Source organism: Alexandromys fortis, unplaced genomic scaffold (assembly GCF_014885135.2).
Source record: "Alexandromys fortis isolate MF-2015 unplaced genomic scaffold, M_Fortis_MF-2015_v1.1 scaffold_377, whole genome shotgun sequence".
Lineage (NCBI taxonomy): Eukaryota > Metazoa > Chordata > Mammalia > Rodentia > Cricetidae > Alexandromys > Alexandromys fortis.
In genome coordinates, this window is record NW_026068257.1 from 223,753 (window position 1) to 248,436 (window position 24,684).

A 24,684-nucleotide genomic window follows, 5' to 3' on the forward strand; every position below is an offset into this window, starting at 1 on the left:
GGTTAGTGTTGTGGGTGTTTGGCCTGTGACTCAGTTCAAAAGAGCTTCCTTGGCTGAATACTGTCGCTGTTTAAAAATCCATCGTGGTGGAGCACACCTTTAATCCCAGCTCTCAGGAGGCAGAGGCAGGCGGATCTTTATGAGTTCAAGGCCAACCTAGTTTACAAAGTAAGCTCCAGGACAGGCTCCAAAGCCACACAGAGAAACCCTGTCTCAAAAAATATAAAAACAAAAGAAAAGAAAAATCTTCATCAGTTTTTCACAAAGGGCCCAGTACTTTAATTTTGCACTAAGTGCTATGAACTATGTAGTTGGTCTTAGGTCTAGACCAGGACGGAGTGGTCCATATGGGGCAGCATAGAGCACTTGACTGAGCTGGTGGCCAATCCCAAGGCCCGTCACTCCATTACTACCTTGGAAACAAAGTCTAGAAGTAAACTCAGCTTCAAACCAGACTTTGAATGCTTGTATTACAGAATGCCTTGGCAAGGTGGGCACGGAATGCCGCTAAATCCCAGGTTTGAGGGCTAGGGAGTGAGAACCCGCCCTCTCTTTATTCCTTGACCCTGAGTTTGGCCACCCGACATCCTAGCACATAGGACTGCACCACCCATTTCTTTTCTTTGGCCTTCTGGGACTAGGCAAAGGCAGACCAGTCCAAACTGAATTTTAACAGTGTGTGTGTGTGGTGTGGCAGGGGAGCAAGCTGTAGCTTCAGTCATTCCACTCCACAGAGGGGCCTTTGCTAGCCACATAAAGGGCCAGTGGCTCTATTCTAGGCATATGTTAGAGACTCATGGAGAGTGTAGGCAATGGCGCAAAGGGCGCGGAGAGCAGGTTGGTGGTTATGTTTTTTTCCCCTAGGCGTGCACATAGGAGAATGATCACAGTTCTTATTGATCACACATGTTTTCCACTACACCCTTTCATACAGCTTCTCATTTAACCCCCGAATAACTGGGTTACTTTTTTTTTTTTTTTTTTTGTGGGCGAGGGGGTAGAGGAACAAGGTTCTTGTTTTTTATTACAGTTGAAAAAAATAGGGCCATTCCTCATACCTCAGGATTAGAATCCCTTTCACCCCATCTAAGCCCCACCTGCCAGGACGTGTGGTTGTTCAGTCATCTTGCCTGACCGTGCTTGAGATTTGACTTGGTCAGAGATAAAATCCCGATGATTCAAACACCGCGGTGTGGAATGCGTTTAGGGACACTTGCATGTCTTCACGTCTCAGTTCCTTGAATCCCATGCTCTAGAAGTATCTTGGTTGCTGGGGGTACAGGCAGGGAGTTAAGGAGCAGATTCCAGGTCTTCCTTTCCAAGAGGATGGAGAGGCCCTGGGCAGGAGGCAGAGCCTGGGGCCAGTGGGACAAACTTCTAGTGATGAGTCTCCTGCACATTGTTGGAGAGCAAGGAGGTGGGGCACATCTTTTTGCTGAACTCTGACAAGCTGCCATGTTTTTGCCAACAGTGACAAAACTGACTGGTCCAAAAGCTGCATAACTTGTTAGCATTCTATGGGCACTGAAACAATCACCACGAGGCTATATTTGCTTATTATTGTTGTTGTTTTTAAATCATTATTTTTTGAATTTTTATTTATTTTATGTATATGGGCGGTTTGTCTGCTTATATGTCTGTATATGCCTGGCCAGAAGAGAAGGTGTCTGAATCCCTGGAATTGGGGTCACAGACAGCTGTGAGCCACCATATAAGTACTGGGAATTGAACCCAGGTTCTCTGTAAGAATAGTCAGCACTCTTAACCACTGAGTCATATCTCCAGTCCCTTTAAAAAAAATAATGTGGGGTGGTTTTTTGTTTTGTTTTTTGGCAATATAGGGTTTCTCTCTATGTAACCCTGGCTGTACTAGAACTTGCTTTATAGACCAGGCTGGTCTCTAACTCAGAGATCCACCTGCCTCTGCCTCCTGAGTGCTGGGACTGAAAACATGTGTCACTACTGCCTGGTTGTTGTTGTTATTTTATTATTTTATTATTTTGGTTTTTCAAAACAGGGTTTCTCTGTGTAACAGTCCTGGAACTCACTTTGTAGACCAGGATGGCCTTGAACTCACAGAGATCCTCCTGCTTCTGCCTCCTGTTACCTGGGATTAAAGGTACGTCCTACCACTGCCCAGTTGGTTTTATTATTTAAAAAATATTATTTTTGAGACAGGGTCTCACTATATCGTCTTGACTGGAACTATGCAGAGCAGGCTGAACTTGCACGCAGAGATCTACATGTCTCTGCTGCCTACATGTTGGCTGTGTGCCACTATAGCTGGCTTTTTAAGATGGAATCTGTAACTCACCATGATTTCATAGTGTCAGTGCTCCGGAAAGTACTGGTATAGTCCACATGAAGACATGCCAGTTATCTAACCGAGTTACCCCTCCTGCTGCCTGAACTGCTAACTGCTTTATTTTTCTCTAGTAACAATGTATTTCATTTCTGGAAGCTCTATTTGATTCTCAGTTCTTCCATAAAAATACTGCCTTGTTTCATCTTACATTTTTCATCTCTAAAAATATTTACTATTTTCTGTGTATGTGCCTGAGTGTACACATGTGTACTGCGTGCATACAGGTCCCTCCAAAGGCCAGAAAGGCGCACACTGTAACTAGAGTAACAGGTGGTTTTGAGCTTCCTACGTGGATGCTGAGAACCCAACCTAGGTCCTCTGGACAAGTGTCTTAACTACTGAGCCATCTTTCCACGCCACTCCTTAATTAAAAAAACCATATTGATATGCTCATGTACTTCTGTATGGTGACATTTTTGCTGACAGGGGACCACCTATAGGATAGGGCTTTCATAGGTTATAATAGAGTTGAAGTGTTTTTTTTTTTTATTATCATGTAGTGATGTCCTACCTGTCCTTTGTGTGTGTGTGTGTGTGTGTGTGTGTGTAGTAGTAGTAGTAGTAGTAGTAGTAGTAGTAGTAGTAGTAGTTAACTTTTCCATTGCTGTGTAAGGCATTATGGCCAAGGCAGCTGTACTAGCTAGTTTTATGTTAACTTGACACAAGCTGGAATCATCAGAGAGAAGGGAACCTCATTTGAGAAGATGCCTCCCTAAGACAGAGCTGCAGACAAGCCTGGAGGGCATTTTCTTTTTTTTTAAATATAATTTTTTATTGAAAAAAAAATTTCCGCCTCCTCCCTGCCTCCCATTTCCCTCCCCGTCTCCCTTTCCCCCCTCCTCCCTCTCCTCTCCCCCTCCCCCCACTCCTCTCCCCCTCCCTGTCCAGTCTGAGGGGCAGTCAGGGTTCCCTGCCCTGTGGAAAGTCCAAAGTCCTCCCCGCTCCATCCTGGTCTAGGAAGGTGGACATCCAAACTGGCTAGGCTCCCACAAAGCCAGAACATGAAGTAGGATCAAAACCCAGTGGCATTGTCCTTGGCTTCTCAGCAGCCCTCATTGTCCGCCATATTCAGAGAGTCCGGTTTTATCCCATGCTTTTTCAGTCGCAGTCCAGCTGGCCTTGGTGAGCTCACAATAGATCAGCCCCACTGTCTCCGTGGGTGGGTGCACCCCTCGTGGTCCTGACTTCTTTGCTCATATTTTCCCTCCTTCTGCTCCTCCTTGAGCTCAGTCCGGTGCTCCAGTGTGGGTCTCGTGATTGATGGGGGAAGACCCAGCCCATTGTGCTACCCCTGAGCCTGAGGCCCTGGATTCTATAAGAAAGCAGGCCATGAGGAGTGAGCCAGTAAGCAGCCCCCTCCTTGGGCTCCCCATCATCAGCTGCGGCCTCCAGGTTCCCGGCCTGCTTGAGTTCCTGCCCTCACTGCTTTTAATGATGAACTCGAGATGTGGAACTGAGTGAAATCAGCCCTTTCCTCTCTAAGTTGCTTTGGTCATGGTGTTTCATATAGCAATAGCAACCTTAACGAAGACAGCAACCTATAGAAGGAAGGGTGTATTTGTGCTTATGGTTCCTGAGGCATGGGAGTCCATCCTCACCAGAGCCGGGAGGAGTGGCACACTGTACTGTTTATTATTTTGAAGTGTATTCTTTGTATTTATAAACAAAACATTTGTTATAAACAGTATGCCATGATACATTCATTAGGAGGCACCTATGCATTGCGGCTCCCTGCCTTGCCCCATCTCTCACTATCTCTTTCATTTTGAGAAAGTGTCTCGTTGTATAGAGTCACCCAGGCTGGCATGGAACTTGGGTCCTCCTACCTCAGCCTCCCCAGGGCTGGGGCTAGGGCTGTACAGCACTATGGGCAGCCCCGCGCCGTCTAGGCTTGTGTATAAGCACGTTCCCCGATCTCAGACACAATCACCCCTCCACATGCACCTCAGCACCTGGCTGTCATAGCTAACCAGGCTGTGCTCCTTTGTAAGAGCCGCATCAGGAAAACGTCACGGGTCTAGCTGTGACGTCTGATTCTCACTTTCCGGGATTGCTTGGCTTTGCTTACGAAAAGACTGGCTACAAATCTTAACTGAAGCTAATTTTTAAAATCGCAGCTTATTAATCAGGTGAGTTCTTCACCCAGGGGACTGTCAGGGCTGTCGTTATGTTAGTCTAGATTTTTATTTGATTTTATAGATGATTCATTTGCACCTGGGTTGGATTCATGGCTGGACTTGGTGGCCATTTTTTTCTATTTGGAGGTTGTTCCTCTCCCATGGGATTAATCTTGCACTCGGTGTAAAGAAAACACAACTGAGCCAATTTCCTCTTCTCTGAATCTCGGTTTCCTTCTCTGTACGAAGTGGGTGATGACAGGAAGGAGTGGGGTTTCGTTATTACGGATGAGGGTGCTGTCTGGTCTGACCCAAGTGCTAGAAGGATGTCAGTTGTCTTTTTTTCTTTCTTACTCCCCCACCCTCTCCTTTCAGGGTCTCATGTCGCCCAGGCTTGTCTTGAAATCACTATGCAGCCAAAGATGACCTTGAAGTTCTGATTCCCCTGCCTGTACTTCCTGAGTGCTAGATTATAGCTGTGTGGCATCACCTCGGGTGTACATGGGGATTCAACCCAGGGCTTCATTCATGCCAGCAAGCACTCTGCAATCTGAGCAACAGACGCGGCCCTCAATCTTCTTGAGAACTTTCCTTTGAAGGAATCTTTTTCACTATCACATACCATCCCAAAGCAGAGGCAGCCTGATTCTGCCACCATCGTAAGCACAATCACTGCTACCCCCTTGCCGTTTCCACAGTTCTCCAGTGATTGACTCATCATTTCGCCCCGTTTCCCTAGACATCACCCCGGATACAGACCAGGCACATCCTTTTCTCAGCCTACGCAGAAATCCCAGTCTTAATGGCTCTATTGTTCCCCCTGGGCCTCTAACAAGATCATCACTCCATAGTTCAGAGCTCCATTGATGTTCCCAAAGCCTAGCTGAAGGATTCTGACTGGGTTTAATCCGCCCTAATCTTTCCTTTATGACTTTGAAAGCCTCTATGGGGTGTACACAGAGGTAGCGTCCCTGGAAATGCTTGGCTTTGTTCATGGTGTGGCTTTGGGCGTAGTCCTAAGGAGACTACCAAAAAAGGACACGGTACATCTTCAGTGCACACAGGTCCCAAGTCCCTCATCCAAAATGCATGGGATCTGAGTGTTTTGGATTCTGCATTTTTTGAATATTTGTATGTATGTTGTTGAGATACCTTAAGAATGGAACTGAGGTCTAAAAATGAGACCCACTTTTGTTTCAGACAAGCCAACTACAAGTATTGTGCAGGTAACTCCACAGGTTTCAATGCCTCCATTATATGGGGGACAGGTATGGAATTTTCCACTCAAATCACCGTGTTGGTGGTGTTCTCTGGGGTTGGGATGGAAAGAGGAATGGGAATTGGAAGAAACGGAAGGTGCATGATTTGGAATTCCTAGACTTACTAGGCTGTCTCTGTGGTGAGGTCAGCTCAGATGAGAAGCGCCTAGGGAGGTGGTGACATAGTTTGCGGAATGAGCAGGGTGTGATGCACTATTCATAGTTTCAGACCTGGAAGCCCAGGAGGAAACAGACACTGAGCATGGCCCTACTTGGGGATCTTCCCGAAAAGAGATGAACTCCCAGGAGAGGAATGCAGTCAAGTCTCCATCCCTTGAGAGCACTGCCCGGTACCAAGGGCCCATCTCTGGGCTTTGCCTCAACCCTTTACTGAAAATGCCACAGTGAACATGTTTTCATTTGTGCAGTGTTCTGGAGCCGAGAAAGAGGGGAGCGAGCTCGCATTCCAATTTTATTGATGTAGAATCTGAGAAGCTGAGCGTGAGAACAGGGTTAGAATATATGGGGTTCTAACATGCTTTGTCACCCCATGCTTAGGAATTACAGGAATGCTTAACAAAAAGATGACACGGGACTGCTGGATTCTTATTAGGTTCCTTTGAGGTGAAATCCGCATGGCGTACAATCACGTTTAAAAAGAATTCATCGGCATTTAGTGCCTTCACAGTGATGACCACCACCATTTTCAGTGTCCTCCCTGAGGTTTTATGCAGGATGCATTTGAGACACGCAGCTCTGGCCTTGTCCCTGACCAGTGGTCTGGACTTTCAGATTTCTTTCAGATATCAGCCAATATAGAACTAGGAATTACCTAAAATTAGCGTTGAAAATCAGGTTGAGGGGACATGACATAATTCATATCCCAATCTAGTTTTCTTCCAAAATGGCATTGTCTTTTTGAGGGAAACTCACCGGGCAATCAGATGCATCTACCTGGAATCAACTACATTATCAAGGAGCCTCCTCTATGTTGGAAGGAGTTTGTCTTCCCAGCCAGGCTGTGACATGCACAGCTCAGGAGCCACCACAATGCTCTCATTGTCTTGGGCACGTGGCAAAACAGGTGCTGGGTGGAATAGCACAGTGACCAGTCAGCCCCAGATTCCAGCCACCACCAGGTAACCAGTGCTTTCATTTCTTTTGAAACTATGGGTTTGGTGCATGACGAGATCCACTTGTCATAATACTGTGATGAAGCTGGTCAGGGCCAGCCTGGATTCTGGTCTTATTCCCCCAGGCAACCTTGCCTGGTATAGGACCGAACACACTCTGGCTCCTACCCTGGATGGACATCAGATGGAGGGCAAGGGCGAGGACCAGGCTAAGCTAAGAATAAAATAGTCTTTCAGTAAAGGCTCTGGCCTTCCAGAAACCTGGGAGCAGCCAAATTCCCAAGAAGTTGTGACAGTCCCTTTGGCTTCTGAGGGCACCAGGTATAGAAGCAAGGTTGGCCACAGTGTCCAGGGCTGCGGCAGCTGAAGGCCTGGTGAGGAGAGTAGCTTGGAATCTGGATGAAGATCCACGCACTCAGGCAGGGTCCTAGAGGTGGGTAGCGTTCAAAATTGTGGAAGGAGCCTCCCTACGGGGGCGTCTCATGGCTCTCCACAGCATCGTGCCAAGGATGCCAACTACCAGACCACCTACTGCTGCCACTGGCACTGCCCATGTCAGCACCTTGGAGGATACTTCAGCCTGCTGGGCTGGGAGAAGCTGAGTACTCCGAAGGGTGTAGAGGAACGGGCTTTCCTAGGGAAGGAGGCAGGACGATCAGAGGTTAAAGGCACTCTCCACCCATCCATCCATCTGCCCAAATCCCATCTCTAAAAGAGTGCAGTGACCTCATTACTGTGCGTCCCTGTTGTAAATCTCTTTCCTTCACATTGTACCTGAACCTTCCTGTGGGAATGGGTCTGTCAAGGGGTCGCCACCCAGCTATAATCCCTCTCTTTTTTTCTCCAACACTTCCTTTCAAATGTGATTTTGAAAGGTGGGGAGTTGGTAAGCTACTGTTGGAAGAGTCTTGGGGTGCTGGCTGATCTGCCACTTCTGGGTCTTCTGGTCATTTCCCTTCCTAGTAGTGCCTAGGGTTGAGGAAAAGTCAGGGCAAGAGGAGCCCTGGTCTTGCAGTGGATTCAAGTGCCGGAGTGAGAAGTGGATGGGAGGGCGGGCATCAGAGCCTGCCTCCGTGGGCCCTACTGCTTGCTCTCTTAGTAAACAAACATTTCGCACAGCTGTGTGGCCCTGGGTTGGGAGCTCCGATAAGTACCCGAGGACTGAGGATATTCTCTCATGGTCCAGGAGGAAGATGGGCAGATACAGCCACAGTATAAAGGGGAAGGTGCAAACAGAAGAGGGTGCCCGGCCCAGGAGTGTGGAGGCAGGAGCAGCAGAATATGACAGGATGGAGTAGAAGCCCAGGGAATAAGGGGCCAGTGGGGTCAGAAGGAGGTAGACATTTTCACAGGCCAAGTCAGTAGTGAACAGATGTAAAACCCACATGCACACTAGTGAAACTCCTCTGGAAGTGGGTTCATTTGCCTAGGGTGTCAGATGTGTAACGGCGGGAGGTAGGTCTCCCTCCTGGGCAGTGGCCATCAGATAAGGAGTTACTTTCCAGGACAGTCACTCAGTGTCTAGAAGCAAGTGGAGGATGTTGGAGAGTTGGAGGGACAGGTGGGACAGTGTCTTTATTGTCACCTCCCATCCCCGAGCTCCCAGTGTCGGGCTGGGCATGACAAGATCCTCAAATCCTTCTGCAGTAAAGAAGTTTAAGGCATCTAGCTGGAACCGTCTAGCACGACTCCTCTCCTTCCCCTATTTTGTGGTAGTCAGAAGGGAAAGTGGTGAGGCACTGAGTGGCCCCACACAGTGAGTCCCGCCCCTACACATCCGGTCAGCTTAGGACAGGTAGGATACTCATTGCTCACTCACAGGTGAAGGACACTTGAGTTTGGTCCGGCTGTGTGTGAAGTTATTGGAAGTTGTCTTACGGCCCACTGGTTCCAGCTGGGAAGAGAAAAAAGGATATGGTGACTATGAAGGCGGCTAGGATCTGGCTTACACAGCATGCTCTCTTGGAAGGGTGTATCCAAATCAGCCACTTAAGATCTTCACAGCAGCGCTGGCCGGAGCTGACTTTTGACTTCCAGGGAAAAAAGTCTGTCTGAATCAGGCAGGACCCCTGAGCCGATGCCTCTAGACTTACCCAGAAAAGGACACCAGGGCCCCAGGAGAGAACCATCAGTCCATAGTGAATCTCTTAAAGATCTGGGACCAGAATGCCCACTGCCTCTCCGCTTGTGGGTGGCAGTGATTGCAGACACTGTTATCTTCAATTTTATAAAATGGTGATCATATTTACCAACTTGTCCAAGCGTGTGCGGCTAGTCAGTTTCAGGAGAACTTTGAAAAGCATATTGGTTACCATGACATCCTTACTACACTTGGCTTGCCAACCTTGAGAAACTGGAATTTACTAGAACTGCTTTATGGGTTGTCACACAGAGGAAAACATTTACTTGAAATATCCCAGGGAGCAGCTGTGGCTCGGTGGGGTGCCGTTAAATGCTTCCATTTCAGACTCTGGGAGAAGTAGCAGAAATATGATATACCCCCAACCCCAGCGACTTTAGGTAGTAGTCTGTCCTGAACTTGTGCCCCATGGGGAGGAAAAGATTGGACACTTTGAACTGGTCTGGCCTTCATTTACTTGGAGAAGGCAGGGGAGACAGTGCCTTCTCCAAGGCAGCAGGATGAACTGGTACGGACTGTGGCAGATTGGTGAGGACATTTATTTTAGGGCTTCCAGAGAAATGATGACGGGGAAGCAGGCATGAACCGGGATGGGTTATGGATGTAGATCTATTTCTGCTTTCTTAGAGCCAAGGAAACACCACTGCATTCTAGCAAACAGAAATGCCAGAGACAGAATGGACGCTAAAGGTCAGGTTGGCCGATTCCCAGCGCTCGCTGTTCTAAGAACTGGCACAGAGGACAGCTGTGACCCTGTGGGTTCAACGAACCTCTATCAATTTCCTCTTCCTGTTGCTTCCCACCAGAGTGCATCCTCACCCCTCCATCACCTGGGCTGTTGTTCTCTAGGAGGTTTTTTTTCCCCCCAGTCAGCTATATTAAATTCATGGCAAGTCCTTCCATGACCTGCCCCTTGGTGGTTGGCCCTACGATCCCTGCTACCTACTCCCCCCTAGGGCAGCTCAGTGAATTCTGTGGTTTCAAATCCTGTGTTGGTGTGCTGAGGTCACTTTTCTGTTGTGGTTGTCGAATCTCAGCTGGACGCTCCCATTTGAGCTCTTGCCCGTAGCAGACCCTGATGCCTCTGTGTAGATGTCTAGGAGGCAGCTCCCACTTCCCATGTCTGAAACAGAACACAGTTTCCAAGTAGCTATCTCGTTTGCTATCTGACCCCGAAGCCCCTCCCTAGTCACTTCCCTCAGCCAGTTTTAAATACATCCTGTGACCACAGGTCTCCTCCATGGCTGTCACCCCGGACCCGGCCACATGCCGATCGTGCTTTCGTTTCTCTCGTATCTGGGATCCCAGCTCGTGTCTGCACAGTGATTAGAGAACAGATGGGAACATGCCAGTCCCTTGTTTGAAACAGCTGGGGATGTGGCCCTTGCCTGTCTTTCTGACTCTGGTTCCTGACCGCTGGAGCATCGCACTGGCCTGTATACGCCTCTGAAGCTTCCAGCTCATTCCTGATTCCACGCCGCATGGTTCCTATTTCTTCTCCCTGGAACACTGTGGCCCAGACCTCTGCCTGCCTGGTGACCTCTTGACATCCAATTCACATGCCATCACTGCCATCCATAGTCGGTCGTATGTGACCTCGTGCTGATCTAACTCGATCATCACCTGCCTTTCCCCGGCCACACCACCCTCACTCCATGACAGCAGGGGTATTCTTCACTCTGCTACATTTTTGGCATCTGGAACAGTACCTACCATGTAGTAGTGCTGGATGGTTGATTGATGAATGGAAAAAACTAAGAAGGAAAAAGGCTTGGCACAGCCCCAGGAAGTAGAGTTGTTTTTCTAGAACCAACCTTTCCTAACACAGGCACTGTGGGGTACCAATGATTCAGCCGATCTCAGGGCTTGGCAAGGTACAGTGGAGCTGGCAGCCACTGGCATGGCCCTGGGAGGTAAAAGAGGTCCCTAGGGTAGCTTCCCCTTGAGTGTTTAGGCAAGGAGGCGAGAAAGAAAACCCAAGGTAAAAGGCCAGTGTAAAACTGAAAAGTAGAGGCAGGGGCTCCTTAGCATAGTGGCAAGAGAAAGGGATTGTGGCCAAGTTCCCAAAAGCCTTGTATGCTGTGCCAAAGGGGGTCTAATCTGCCTCCTTCCTTTCTGTCAGAGTGGCACATGACTCTAATCCTAGCAGTCAGGTAGGTCTGTTGGTTCTAGACCAACTTGGTTTCTATGGTCAGTCAGGGATATATAGTGAGACCCTATCTCCAAAGGAAGAAAGAAAAGGGCACCAAGTCTTCTAAGACCTAATCCAGACGTGTGTGTGTGTGTGTGTGTGTGTGTGCATGCACATACACACAGTTACCCTCAAAGAGTAGGACATTGGATCCCCTGAAGTTACAGGCAATTGTAAACTCTCTGGGCTGGATAGGTTTTCATCAATTTGACATATGCTATAGCTATCTGAGAAGAGGCAACCACAATTGAGAAGATGCCTCCATGAGATTGAACTGGAGGTAAGCCTATGGCACATTTTCTTACCGGGTGACTGATGTGGGAGGCCTGCTGTGGGCTGTGCCTCTGGATGATATAAGAAAGCAGGCTGAGCAAGCCTGTAAGCAGTGTTCTTCCAGGTCTGCTTGAGTTCATGCCCTGACTTCCTTCACTGATGGACTGGGCTGTGCTATGGAACTGAAGCTCAAACAAACCCCTTTCTCTCCAAGTTTCTTTTGGGGGATGATCATAGCAGCAATAGAAACCTAATTAAGACACTATCTGACATAGTTGGGAACTGAACTTGGGATCTCTGCAAGAGTGGTATGTATGCACTTTTTTTAAATTTATTTTTACTTAAAAATTTCCATCTCCTCCCATTTCCCTCCCCAGTCCAAAGAGCAGTCAGGGTTCCCTGCCCTGTGGGAAGTCCAAGGTGTGCACTCTTAAACAAGACGATAAGATGTCCCCAGTCCCATTGCTATATTTTACAAGTACCTCTGGAAACTCACAAAGTTTCTAGAAACAAATACATGGCAAATAATCAGCTGATCATTTGGGTGAAAAGAACATGGTCAGTACTCAGAAGGGCGGCTCCTACACCTTCCCTGAATCCTGTTCACCCAAAGAGAGACCATCGAGAAAGACAACACGGACTTTTAACACCTTACATTTAGCTGCTTGCCTTTGAGGTAGGGGTGTGTGTGTATGTCTCTGTGTGTGTGTGTGTGTGTACGACACACACACACGAGTGTGAACATATGCTGTTGACGTTTGCTTACTTGTGGTGTGTGGAAATACTCTAGCTTATGGGTGTACACCAGTTTGTTGATGGACACGTGGGGTTAACCGTGTGTAGTGTTGTTTACCCTTCTCTCCAGGCTAGAATTGTTGGGTCTCAGGAAGTGCATAGGTTCAGCGTTGTTAGATACATATTTAAAAGTCACCAGAGGATGGTCTGGGGAGATGGCTCAGACATTAAAGGCTCTGGAGGATTCTCACACGCAGTCAGGACCAAAGCTGTTGTGTGGGGGCTGTGAGTCTGAAGACGGCAGCTAAGTAAGAAGAGATACAACTACTATTGGCAGAGGGTTTGTGGATAAAGGGTTTTGTGAAGCAGAGGTGGACTGTCTCCAGAGGAAGAAGTGTGGGTTATTAAGCCTGGAGAGGCAAGCGGTCTCGTGACTTAAAGTGGCTGATGGTCCCAGAAAGTGCAGACACTATGTCATAGGACTCTAATCATGAGACATGAATTCACCGGCTGTATATGTGCTTATCGGGCCAGGAGCAGGAGGGAGGACGGTTGGCCTATGGCTGGGCCACCAGAGGAAGACATTTCTGCTGTGCCCCTGACTGGCTCTGAGAGGCTAGGCGAACTGGCTCACGGCTCTAGATCTTAGTGACAGTGTTCTGGCTGGATGACCCCACAGGTCTGTTCCAGCTCTAACAGCCTATTTATCTGCTCTGACTCTAGGGGTGACATTCCAATAAGACGACGACTGGCGAGTTGGCAGGATGGTAGAGCCATATGTCTGAGATGGTTTGACATGGGACTCTGTAATTATTTCCCCAAATTATACAGGACAAGGGACTGACACTGGGATGGTTTGAGTTTTGTGGGTTTTTTTTTTTTCTTTTTTGCTGTTGTTGCTGTTTTTGGTTTTTCAAGACAGGGTTTCTCTGTAGCTTTGGAGCCTGTCCCGGAACTAGCTCTTGTAGATCAGGCTGGCCTCGAACTCAGAGATCTGCCTGGCCTCTGCCTCCCGAGTGCTGGGATTAAAAGTGTGCACCACCACCACCGGGCTGAGTTTAGTGTCTTTTATTTATGTAAATTTGGAGTATGACTGGGGAACCAAGGCTGTCTTGTGTTACCTGTGTTTTTAGCTTTTGTTTTTAAATCCCTTCCTCCTGCCTTCATGGACAAAGCCCCCAGTGAAGGTACGAGCCATGCTGTTAGTCCTCACAGCAGACAACAATGGACCTGGTCGTGTGTAAACACCAGTCTGACTACTGAGCCTCAGGAGAACCCAGCCGAAAGCAGATGTGGCCTGATGGGAGAGCTGGGAAGGCAAGAAATGGGCTTTCTCCTCTTTAAAGGAGCATGAGACAGGAAACAGATTCCCATTCCATGGAGAGATGTTAAAAGGAAAAAAGTCATGTGACTTAGTTATTGAAGGAAATATATATAAAACTCTCTCTCTCACACACACACAGAGCCAGATATAGCTGTAATCCTGGCATTTGGGAGGCTGAATTGAGATAGATTATCAGGTCAACCTAGGCTATGAGTGCGGCAAACTCCCTGACCAGCAGGAAGGAACAGCCACCAGACGAGGATTCTTCCCAAATCACGTTTTATTGGAGCCTCTTGGTTATAGGGAGAGCAGAAAGCAAGGGGCCCCGAGCTCTGAGCTGTAGCTGCTTATATAGGGAGTCTGCCTAGCAACCTTTGATACTTCAACTGCTTCTCTGGAGACCCACCGGCCGGAAAGAAAACAAACATCCTTGTCAATTACAGACCACAAGGAAGTTCCCCCGCCGGTCAGGGGGAGTGTGGGCAGCTAGATCACAACAACTCACCCTGTTTTCTGGTGGAAGAACTGCAACCTTACTATGGAGTTATTTATCAAGCGAGGCCAGGGCCAAATGCCATCTTGTAATGGCAGCCACTCAAATCAGCTCCCAGCAAAGTTTTATTTACTGTGTGTGTGCACAACATACCACAGCGGATATGTGGAGGTCAGAGCAACTTGTAGGAGTCAGTTCTCTCCCACTGTGTGGTTTCTGGGCCTCAAACTCAGGCCACCAGGCTTGCCAGTAATCTTTACTTACATACACACCCCGTGTATACATATCTTTTTGAAGAGTGTATGTATATATATGTACATACACACGTTTGTACACTTACAACTCTTCCTAGGCATTGCTAAGAGAACAGCTTTGCAATCAAACTGAGACTGAATGGGAGTACCAGCTGTGCATCCTTGAGCAGAGGGTCTCTGTCCGCCTGCCTCAACAGCTGTGCAATAATAATAGGATCAGCACAATACTCAGCTTAGGCAAATGTCAGCCCCAATACCCTTCAGTACCCAGTCTTTAGCATCTCCAGCAATTTCCTTTTATAAAATTTGTTTTTACCGAGCTATATATTTTTTTCCTCTCCCCTTCTATCCTCTCCCATGGCCCCCCACGCTCCCAATATATTCAGGAGATCTTGTCTTTTTCTACTTCCCATGTAGATTAGATCCTCGTATGTCTCTCTTAGGGTCCTCTTTGTTGTCTAGGTGCTCTGGGATTGTGAATTATAGGATGGTTTTTCTTTTCCAGCAGTTATTTCTATAGACATCAAAAAGGCGGCACCACACAGCCTATTCTCCCAGGTGGAGACCTAGTTCGGTCCTTTCTGCTCGAGAAGGCGAGACCCTTATGAAATGGACATGCAGTCCTGGGCCCACAGGGGCAGGTGTCCTTGTGCCTCGCCCATCACCCCTGATGTCTACGTCATCTAGCTCAGGGCAAATGAAGTGCTTTCCCAGCCTTTGATCTAGGCTCCACTGCAATTCAAAACCCACCTGGCCTGTGTGTTTCCCATGGTGACTGAACCATCTACACCCCTGCTCTTTATTGAAGTCTCAAGCCTAGGGTGGCTGTGCCAACCACCACTGGGCAAACATTCCCACCCCTGTCAGCAACTTCACGCTGCATGGTGCCTTCCTCAGCTGGCTCATAATATTGACTTTCTCCTTAGCTCCATCGCCTCCTTCTCTCTAGTGGCCAGCAGCATGTAAGCAAGCCTATTTAATTGCAGACTCAGCTTTCTTCCCCTCCTGCTTTCTTGGGGTTTTCCTCCCATTGACATCATCTGTCTGCCCAGTTCCAAAACTTTCCAGCATACTCTTTTTCAGCACAGGACTCTAAATTGCCATCAAAGATATCTTTGTGTTTCCCTCGACCCGCTTCCTCAGGTTATCTTGATTTTCTTGGTTCTCATATGCTGGGAGCTGATTTGAGTGGCTGCCATTACAAGATGGCATTTGGCCCCGGCCTCGCTTGATAAATAACTCCATATTAGACAATGCAGTGGAACCGTGCCTCTCGCATATGTACTTAGGGCCAATTTCGTGGCCAGGAGCATCGGCAGGCGTGCATCAGCTAATCCAGGCACGATTCGTTTCTATAATAGAGATTGCAGTTCTTCCACCAGAAAACAGGGTGAGTTGTTGTGATCTAGCTGCCCAACACTCCCCCTGACCGGCAGGGGAACTTCCTTGTGGTCTGTAATTGACAGGGATGTTTGTTTTCTTTCCGGCTGGTGGGTCTCCAGAGAAGCAGTTGAAGTATCAGACTCCCTATATAAGCAGCTACAGCTCAGAGTTCAGGGCCCCTTGCTTTCTGCTCTCCCTATAACCAAGAGGCTCCAATAAAACGTGATTTGAGAAGAAACCTCATCTGGTGGCTGTTCCTTCCTGCTGGTCAGGGAGTTCGCCGCAAAACTTTTTTTTTCCCCAGTGAGATAGCTCAGGGACAAGAAAAGCTCTTTCCATCCAAGTCTGACAACCTGAACTTGACCTCTGGAACTCAGGGGAAGGACAGAACTAACACCCACATTTGTCCTCTGATCCTCACATATTCCCACACCCCAATATATTAGGGGCTGAGCAGATGACTCTGCGGCTAAGAACTTTCTGCTAACTCATGCTGTGCACAAGGACCTGAATTCAAATTCCAGGCATGGTTGTTTGTGCCCGTAACCCCAGAACTGTGGGGGATAAGCAGAGAATGATAGAGCAGGGTAGCCAGTGTCCTAGCCTGTGCACCTGCACACACACACACACACACACACACCCCTGTTTGTCCTCTCGAAGGACTAAGCCAATAGCCTTAGGCTGCCCCCTTCTCCACTTACCATGTTGTTCCAGAGGGCAATGGCCATCTCAGCATGCCCACGTTCTGAGAAGTGGAAACAGTCTTCAGAGAAGACGGTGAGGTCCATGTCCCCTTGCTGTGACCAGAGACAGGGAGGTTATCATCAGGATGGGGGCGCCCAATTCCCTTCCCAGCAGGTGACACAGCACTTCCCCTCTTTCCCATTCTGCTTCCACCAGCTTCAGACACTGTGGAAAACCTCCTAGGTTTTGGATTTGCATCCTAGCAAACATGAATTATAGCTTTCCCAGTTCATCCCTGTCCTGGAAATGAAAAGGTGATGATTCTCCTCTGGGGTGGGAGGTAACTTGGTGGGGGTACGTTTGGTCACTGTTCATTTTACCGTTTCTAAGAATGTCTAAGTTCTAATCATACACACACACACACACACGAAAAAAAAGTACCTTTGGGGGTCTTCCTAGAGCAAGGCAATAAAAATGAGGGCAGCATCCACAGGCTTCCTCGAAATAGCTGAAGCTTACCTTAGTCAGTGGGATGAGGGTTTGCCGGAAGAAAGGCTGTACGACAACTGCGAAGTCCTCACGCTGCATGTACTGGGGCCAGTAGGAAAGCCCGGAGATGCCACTCTGTGGATGAAGAGGCTGCTTAACCCGACTGGCAAGGCTAGACAGAATCTACTTTAGCTGCCATGGGTTGGTTGTGACAGGAATGAACCCACGCTAGACAAAAGGAACTTAAAGGGGCTATGCTGGCCCATACATGGATTCCTCCTGCTTGTAACGAGTTCCCACATCAAGAGCCCTGGCTAGAGAAGTCCTCCACTCACAGGCTCTACTGCTTTCATTTTGAGACTAAATGTGAGTCGCTGATGGCCTTACATTGGCCACGGGTCCAGCTGCCCTCACTGCATGGGGAGAATCTCATCAGCTCTTCAAGACTGCCTAGGAATGTAGGATGGCAGGGATAGAGAGCCCATGGGTTTCAGATTAAGTACCAAAATTGTGGGCTATTAAAAGGATTAAATTAAGCTGGGCGGTGGTGGTGCACACCTCTAATTCCAGCACTTGGGAGGCAGAGGCAGACAGATCTCAGTGAGTTCAAAGTCAGCCTGGTCTACAAGCAAGTTCCAGGAGAGCCAGGGCTGTTACACAGAGAAACTCTGTCTCAAAAAAAACAAAACAAAAAAGGATTAAATTAGTTGCATGTATATGATCTGGGGAGGTTGCCGCAGTGAAGGAAGAGGAAGTCATAGGGGTTTCGAGAAAGAATATTACTTTATCATTGGCCTCATGAAGAGGGATTGGTTTGCAACAAGGCTTTGGGTGGGCTGATCATAAAGGGTAGCACAGATGTGTACGAGCGTTAGGGGAGCAGAAGCCAGTGGGGCTAAGCTTTCTGCTCATAGGGAGGGGCATGTGGGAGCCAGGGACACTATTCCCCTCGTAATGGTTCTAGGAAAGGAAAGAGGCTTCTGTGTATGACATCTACTCTGATGGCTAGTGCCGTTACTAGCTTGGGGCTGACCCTGAGCCAGGAGGCAGGGTTCCTTCCAGCTGTCCCCTTGGGATCGCCATTCCATCTTTCCCTGACCGTGACATCAAATTTGCCTGGCTAAATACTTTGATAGCTAGTGATTCCCTCAAATGCAGGTCCTATCAGTCAACCCCTGGTGAACACACACGTTCTGAGTGCCCTCAGAGAGCACAGCATGGAGCCCCATCCTGGACGGGAGGAAGAGAGCAAGTCACCTGGAAGTTCCAGTTCACTTTCTTTAGCTCCTGCATTGCTGTGGGGTTGTGAATACGCTCAAAGCAACTGCAGTTCCTAGGAGACAAAAGATCTTGTATTGAGGCTTCCTTGGGGGAGGCCCAGCTGTGCCCCCCCACTGGAGTTTCTGCCCACAGAAACCTGTGCTGCTCAATGGATGTGGAAGGTAGGGAGGTGTGGGGCTTGACACACTAGTATCCCTACGTTACTTGCATCCTAACTCAGGAATGAGGTCAAAAAGGTGTGTCGTGGTTGGGACCGTCAACATTCCCTAAAATCTCGGGTGTAGAACGAAGGCTTGGTCCCAACTTTTGGCACTGTGGGTGGTGGTAGATCGAAGGAAGTAGTCACAGAGGTCATGCCCTTTGTTCTCCTTCCACTTTGCCTTCTAGCCTCCATGAAGTGAGCAGTCATGCTCCCCATATATTCCCACCAAAAACTTGTCTCGCCATAGGGTCAAGAGACCATGGACTGAAAACCCTGAGACCAACAGCCAAGACAACTCTATTCTCATGGATTATGTGAAGTATTTTGAGGCACTGGGATCTTTATAAGACACTTGTTTATAGTTGGAAGGATTGGTCCCTATGGCAAGGTCTCTTCCTCTTGTCATGGAGGCCCTCTGTCACCCAAGATGACTATTTCTCAACTCTCAGAGAAGGCCTGGGTGGAGAAGGAGAGAATTTGGGGGAGACTGACGGCTCTGGCCTCACTCCCCATAGCCCTGAGGCTTCTCAGCTCTACTGCTGAGTACTGGGGAGTCCCTCAGGTGAGTGACGGCTATCAGAAGCCTGAAACCCCTTTGACAGGGTGGAATGTGATACCAGAACCTGAGGCATGAGAGGGACTTCTCTTACTAACCATGGCTCTTCCACCTGGGGACCTGATTCCTTAGCTACCTTTAGAAGGCACCCATTTGCCATCAGACAGGACCCCTTAGCCACAGCTGCAGAAACTGAGTCCTGGAATGAATCCTTTGAGCCTTCATGCTCATGAGTAGCTGGTCTCCAAGTTCTGATTTTGAGGGTGGGAGAAAAGGTATCTTCCTAGAGCCTGTTCTAGCCCATGAGTGTACTTCCTGTTGATGTTGCTTTGGGGAAGGAGTTACCCCTATTTTATAGGCAAGTACTCAGAAGTCCAGAGATTGTGGGTTCTGGTCCAATTGTTCCCCAGCAGCAGAGCCAGGATTCTAAGAACACTGGAGGTGTCCTGGAAGCTCACTGTCCTCTGCAGGGAGGGGTGGACTTTGGAATCGGAAGTGCTGGGGAGGCTTATGGGCTATTTGGTGTGTCTCACTGTGTAGAAAAGGAAATTACTATCTAGGTAATGGAGTAGGCATTGGGTTCTATAGTCAGTTCCAAGTGTTTTCTAAGTCCCTGGCTCCTGGCCCTGCCCACCCCAGGCAACCATGCTGTGCACACTTACTGAACTGCCAGCGGCATGGCACACTTCCCACCTTCGCCCTGGTACAGGCCAGCCAGCTCCATGACCTCCACCACATTGATGAAAACCCTGGGAAGCTGTGGGAGGCAGAGGCATGGATTTTATAAGTTCAAGGTAGTGGGGGTTAGGAAGCCTAGAGAACAGTCTTCGATCTAACCTGGCCCACCTGAGATTACCATCTGAGAAACTGATGCCCAGGGAGGAGCCTGTGTAATCGCAACGACTCTTCATCAGACAGAAAAGTTGATACCCAGATACCCAGCACGAATGAATGCCACAGTGTCTGCCCTCAAATCCAGGGCAGTTGGCTCTAGCAGGAGCTCTTTGCTATGCATTATCTGGCTTCCAAGTCAGTTAGAAGCTGTCCCGCAGAGAATTGGGTTCAATTTGCTTAGATGCTAACCAAGGCCCTCCACACATGGCAGTAGTGGGAAAGAAAGCAGGGTTGCTTGCAGGACCAGGGAACAGGCTGCTCGCTACCCACTCCTACCTCCTCATAGAGGATGTCCAAGGCCTGCTGGATGTGCTTGACATACTCATCCGCTAACTGGTTCTCCTGTAAGGGAAAAGGAGGCTAGCTGTAGCTTTCTACTCTGGGAGGAAGAATCAGAGAGTGAACTGAGCTACTCCCGTCCCCAAAAGTCCAGCCTTCTTGCATTCCCGAGAAACCTGGTGGTGTTCTTTTTCATAAACATAAGCTCTACGGAACAGAGACAAAATTGTTTACATGAGGCATTTCCCACACCATGTGTCCACGGGCAGCTCTGCTATCCTCTGGTTTCCAATAAGCCCCACAAAAAAAGGACCCAGCTATGCTGAAAGCCCTGTTGTGGGATATTATACACAGTGTGAAAATGTATTGCTGTGATTGGTGTGATAAAAATCTGAATGGCCAACAGCTAGGAAGAAGTTATGTGGGACTTCTGGAGACAGAGAGGACTCTGGGAAGAAGGGTGGAGTTGTCAGGCAGATGGAGAGGAAACAGGAGGTGCAAGATGGAAGAGAGGTCATGTCACGTGATAGAATGTAGATTACTATAAGTAGGTTACGTTTTTAAGAGCTAATTAGGAATAAGCCTAAAATATAGACCAAGCTTTTATAATAAGTCTTCATTATTTGCAGTAGCCACCCCGACAAAACAGTATGATTACAAAGCCCCAGGAGTTAAGTCTTTCTCGTGTACCCCAGGTCTCTAGTTCTGGGAAAGGACTGAGGGAAGAGTCTAGGAATAGTCGCTCTCTGTGATCCACCAGGAGCGAAGAGCTGCCCGCCCACCCCCAACAGTGACCATCAAACATTCTACCACATCCTCCAAGTCCTGGCAGCTGCCTTTCCCCAGCCAAATAAAATACAGGATGTCCCTAGCTTAGAACAAGATGTATTCTAAAAGGGAAAGTTTCCAAATGCTTGTAAGTCCAGACATGTGTCCCCACAGAGACACATCAGGAATGGGGTCAGCTCCCAGGCCAGCTGGCTGGTTAACTTAACATCCTGAAGGACAGCAAGGACACTCTCAAGTTTGCTTCTATTTTTTCCAATTACATTTAGAAGATTGTGTTACCTTCCCTTCCAAGAGAGGGCAGACTCTAAGCAGGCACAAGACAATCACTGGCCACCTATCTACCAGAAAGTGCCATCTGTATGTCCCAAGGAGGCCCTGCCCCCCCCCCCAGTGCATGAAGATTGGGTCCTTCTAGATCTTTCTTCTGAGTGGGGAATCACTTAGGCAAAGCTAAGTGTCACTTGCTCTGTGTGAACCAGAGGCTGCTGGGGTGGAATCAAATGCTCAGAGCCCAACGTGAGGAGGATGGGGGTCAGCAGTTTCACTCTCTTGCCCCCAGTGGGGCTAGTCAGCTACTTACCGAGTTCTCACAGTAATGACACAGGTCATTGCCCCCAACAAAGAGTGTAACCAGCTTCCAGTCTTCCTTCAGGTTGATTGTCTGAGGGGACAGATCCTGAGGTTAGGGTTTGGGGACACTTGCTGGTGATGCTAGCCATGCTACGTAGTCAGTTCCTCAGGAATCTTTCTTTGTATCACACAAGAGTCTGAGGACTCCTCCATCACCATGGTGCCCAGAAGATGGGCGCTCCCCTGTGAGAAGTGTGTGTGTGTGGGGGGGGGTCTTCTCATACACAGGTGACAGGCTACTCTCTCCCCACCACCAATCCTCTTAAAGTGCTAGAACGATTGTGTCTCACATTGCCCCAGGCTCTCGAAAGGCCTCACGGATGGATCACCATGCTCCTTCAAAGGAATTTGTGTCAAAAGACAGAGCTTGGGGACAAAGTTGGGGCTCTTACGGCCTGGGTTCATGGAGGGAGAACCCGGCAGGGTAGTATGGTGGGGAAATACCAGGAAGGCCCAGGAGCTGTTGTGCCCCACTCAGCCTCCACCATAAAAGGAGTCCTCCAGAAGCCACAGTCCACAGCGCAGGAACAGGGCAGTAGAAGAAAGTGCAAGTGAGATTCTGAGGGGCTGGGAGGGGGAGGGGTTGGACCGGGCAGCCTATTTTTAGTGCTTTGTGTTTATATAAGAGGGCTCTGGGAAGCCAACTCTGGGATAAAGAGCCCAAGGCCTGTGATCTTGGCCAACTCCCCGCTCCACCTTGTCCTCCTGCAGCCAGTCCCGGGGCAGGGTGCCAGGCAGAGCGCCTGTGAGCCCCTTGAAGATCTGCTGAAGACAAGCTGAGGGGTTCATCAGGCCCTGCATCTCCCCAGCTAGAGGGAAGAACACCTTTTAGGGGGTCTGTACTCACAGGTGTGGCTTTCATTTTCTCCACCAGAGCCTGAGCCTGGGCTGGCATGTCCCTAGAAGGGAGACACGTCACCATCAGAGTTGTTCGGCACGGAGGCCTGAAGCTGGACTCCACAAAAGCTGCTCTTCCCAGTCAGCCTGTGAGGGTCTGCTCTGCAGACGTCACAGGCTTGTTCTCATCAGGAACCTGAGTCTACACTGCTCCAGACCCTGCTGCCCCTGGGAAGGGACCAAGGCCTCGCTGGTCTCTGGTCTCTTATCTAGGATTTGGACAACATTCTCAGCTACCCGCCCCTTTATCTACAAGTCTTTTCACTACAGGCTGAGCCTGTTTGATACTTACTCGGTTGCCTGTTTTAAAAATAATCTTTTATTTTTGAAAAAAGTCACATTTCTAAATTAGTCCCTGGATTTCTCCTCTCCAGGCTTGATGGGTCCGTTCACTGCTATGTCTGAGCCCCAACAGTCAATCCTTTGATCCCCGTAGTCCTCTCCATTGCTACTTGGATTTCAATACCATTATTTCCCCCCTCCCTTCCAACAAGACAGGATAGGAGAGACATTATGGGCAGGATCGGGACTCCTTGTCCCCACTGTTTGTTGTAAATAACAGCACAGTGTTAAGTTCTAGATACTCGGTTATGTGTGGCAGTGGAATGATACACAGCAACGAAAAGGAACGAGGCATTGCTGCACTTGGCAGCAGGGATGGGCCTCAGGTCACTGAGTGACAGGCATGCTCACTGCTTGAGAGAGGTGATTGTCTCACAGGTAGACAGGTATCCAGGCTTCGCAAATTGTATGTCTTTGAATATGTGTGGTTTACTGTGGGTTGGTACACCTCAGTGATGCTGCTTCCTTAAAAAGACATGTGTCGAGCCAGGTGTGGTGGCACACACCTGCAATCCTAGCACTTGGGATGTAGAGGCAGGAGAATTGGGAGTTGAAGGCCAGCCTTGGCTACATGGTGACTGAGAGGCCAGCCTGGGCTACCCAAGACCCTGCCACAAAACAACAAAATTGATCTGAGAAGTTAGGTGAGCAAAGGACACACAGACAACATAAAGAGCCAACACGAGATGGTTACAGGCTGAGCGTGGACACAGCGGGCAGATACAGGCCAGCACATGTGGCGCCATCTCTGCCCTCCTCACGGAGGATTTATGCACCCAAGATTATAGTGACAGTAAAGGCAACCACAGATACGCTGTAACTCCTGACAGGCCAGAGTCAGGCTCTGAAGTGAAACAGAGATGAGGCCTTCAGGTTCCATGGGAGGCGCCTTTTCCGCGCCTCCCCCCACAGCCAGCTGCTTCCTACTCCTCAGGCCCCCACCACGCTCCTCTTTTCTTGCCTCCTTAGCCACAAGTCCTCCCTCTTGTCTCTCCTTCCCTCCAGAGTCTGGGGTCTCTCCTTGCAGCTGTTTGCACAGGTCCCAGGCCTGAGACACATGTCCTGACATCATTTTGGCTCCCCGAGGACTAGGAGAAGCAGCTGGTCCCAGTCTGCAGTGTTGCTGTACACAGCCCCCCCTTCCCCCAAAGTTAGCTGCTCTTTGTCTCCTTCCTTGGCTGGACTAATTCTTCCAGAGCTCGGACTTTACCTTTTGAATCTGTGGGTATCACTCAGTAATGCAGACACTGAATGCATTTTCGCTTGATGATCAATTAGCTACTGAATAAAAATTTGAAACTAAATTTCCTGAGAATGGCAAGCTTTTATATGCACACGGACTATTTGCCATGCGCAGTCTTTCCAAGACTTATTTATCTCCTTTAATCCTATGACAGCTCAGAGACAGGTTCTATGATGACCTCCTTAGAGAGAAGAAAATTAAGACTTAGAGATGCTAAGCAACTTGCCAAGGTCACACAGCCAGTGCGTTTCTGAGTAGAGACTTGAACACAGGACGTCTGATCTCTGTGGACCTGGCAATTACATGGGTGCTGGGAATTCAAACTCGGGTCTCTCGTGTGTTATCTTTCTCTTCAGATGAACTTCCACTTATCCACACTGACAAATGACAGGGTCCAAATGAGAAAAAGAGAGAACAATTCTCAAACCTTACTCAAGCCAATGGCTTCCCGTCGCTTCCCCTCAACACTGGACACGAGCGATGCCTGAGGGTGCCAGCTACATCTCCTACCACTGCCTCTGCTCAGGCAGAGATGCTAAGTAAGACAGTAAGGAAAGGGAAAGGTGGGAGACTGGGGAGATGGCTCAGTGGGTAACGCGCTTGCTATCCAATCATGAGGACCCAGGTTTGAATCCCCAGCGACCATGTAAATCCAGGTATGGACAGTGTACACCTGTGATCTCAGTGCTGAGGTGCAGACTGTGCACCCCTAGAGTTCACCAGCCAGCTAA

General features: G+C 48.8%; 1 protein-coding gene across 5 annotated transcripts in view; it reads right to left on the reverse strand.

Moving 5' to 3' along the window:
- Nucleotides 1-6,200: 6,200 nt before the first annotated feature.
- Nucleotides 6,201-24,684, reverse strand: part of Plb1 (phospholipase B1) — a 95,172-nt gene continuing 76,688 nt past the window's right edge. For all 5 annotated transcript variants that reach the window (XM_050131588.1, XM_050131584.1, XM_050131585.1 and 2 more), the window contains 9 exons: nucleotides 22,319-22,370; nucleotides 21,422-21,502; nucleotides 20,050-20,115; nucleotides 19,542-19,636; nucleotides 18,098-18,173; nucleotides 16,871-16,975; nucleotides 16,369-16,464; nucleotides 8,694-8,768; nucleotides 6,201-7,508 (listed from right to left, as the gene is read on the reverse strand). In XM_050131588.1, the coding sequence (XP_049987545.1) occupies nucleotides 7,302-7,508; nucleotides 8,694-8,768; nucleotides 16,369-16,464; nucleotides 16,871-16,975; nucleotides 18,098-18,173; nucleotides 19,542-19,636; nucleotides 20,050-20,115; nucleotides 21,422-21,502; nucleotides 22,319-22,370 (853 nt within the window). In that variant the 3' untranslated portion in view covers nucleotides 6,201-7,301. The remainder of the gene's footprint in view (nucleotides 7,509-8,693; nucleotides 8,769-16,368; nucleotides 16,465-16,870; nucleotides 16,976-18,097; nucleotides 18,174-19,541; nucleotides 19,637-20,049; nucleotides 20,116-21,421; nucleotides 21,503-22,318; nucleotides 22,371-24,684) is intronic.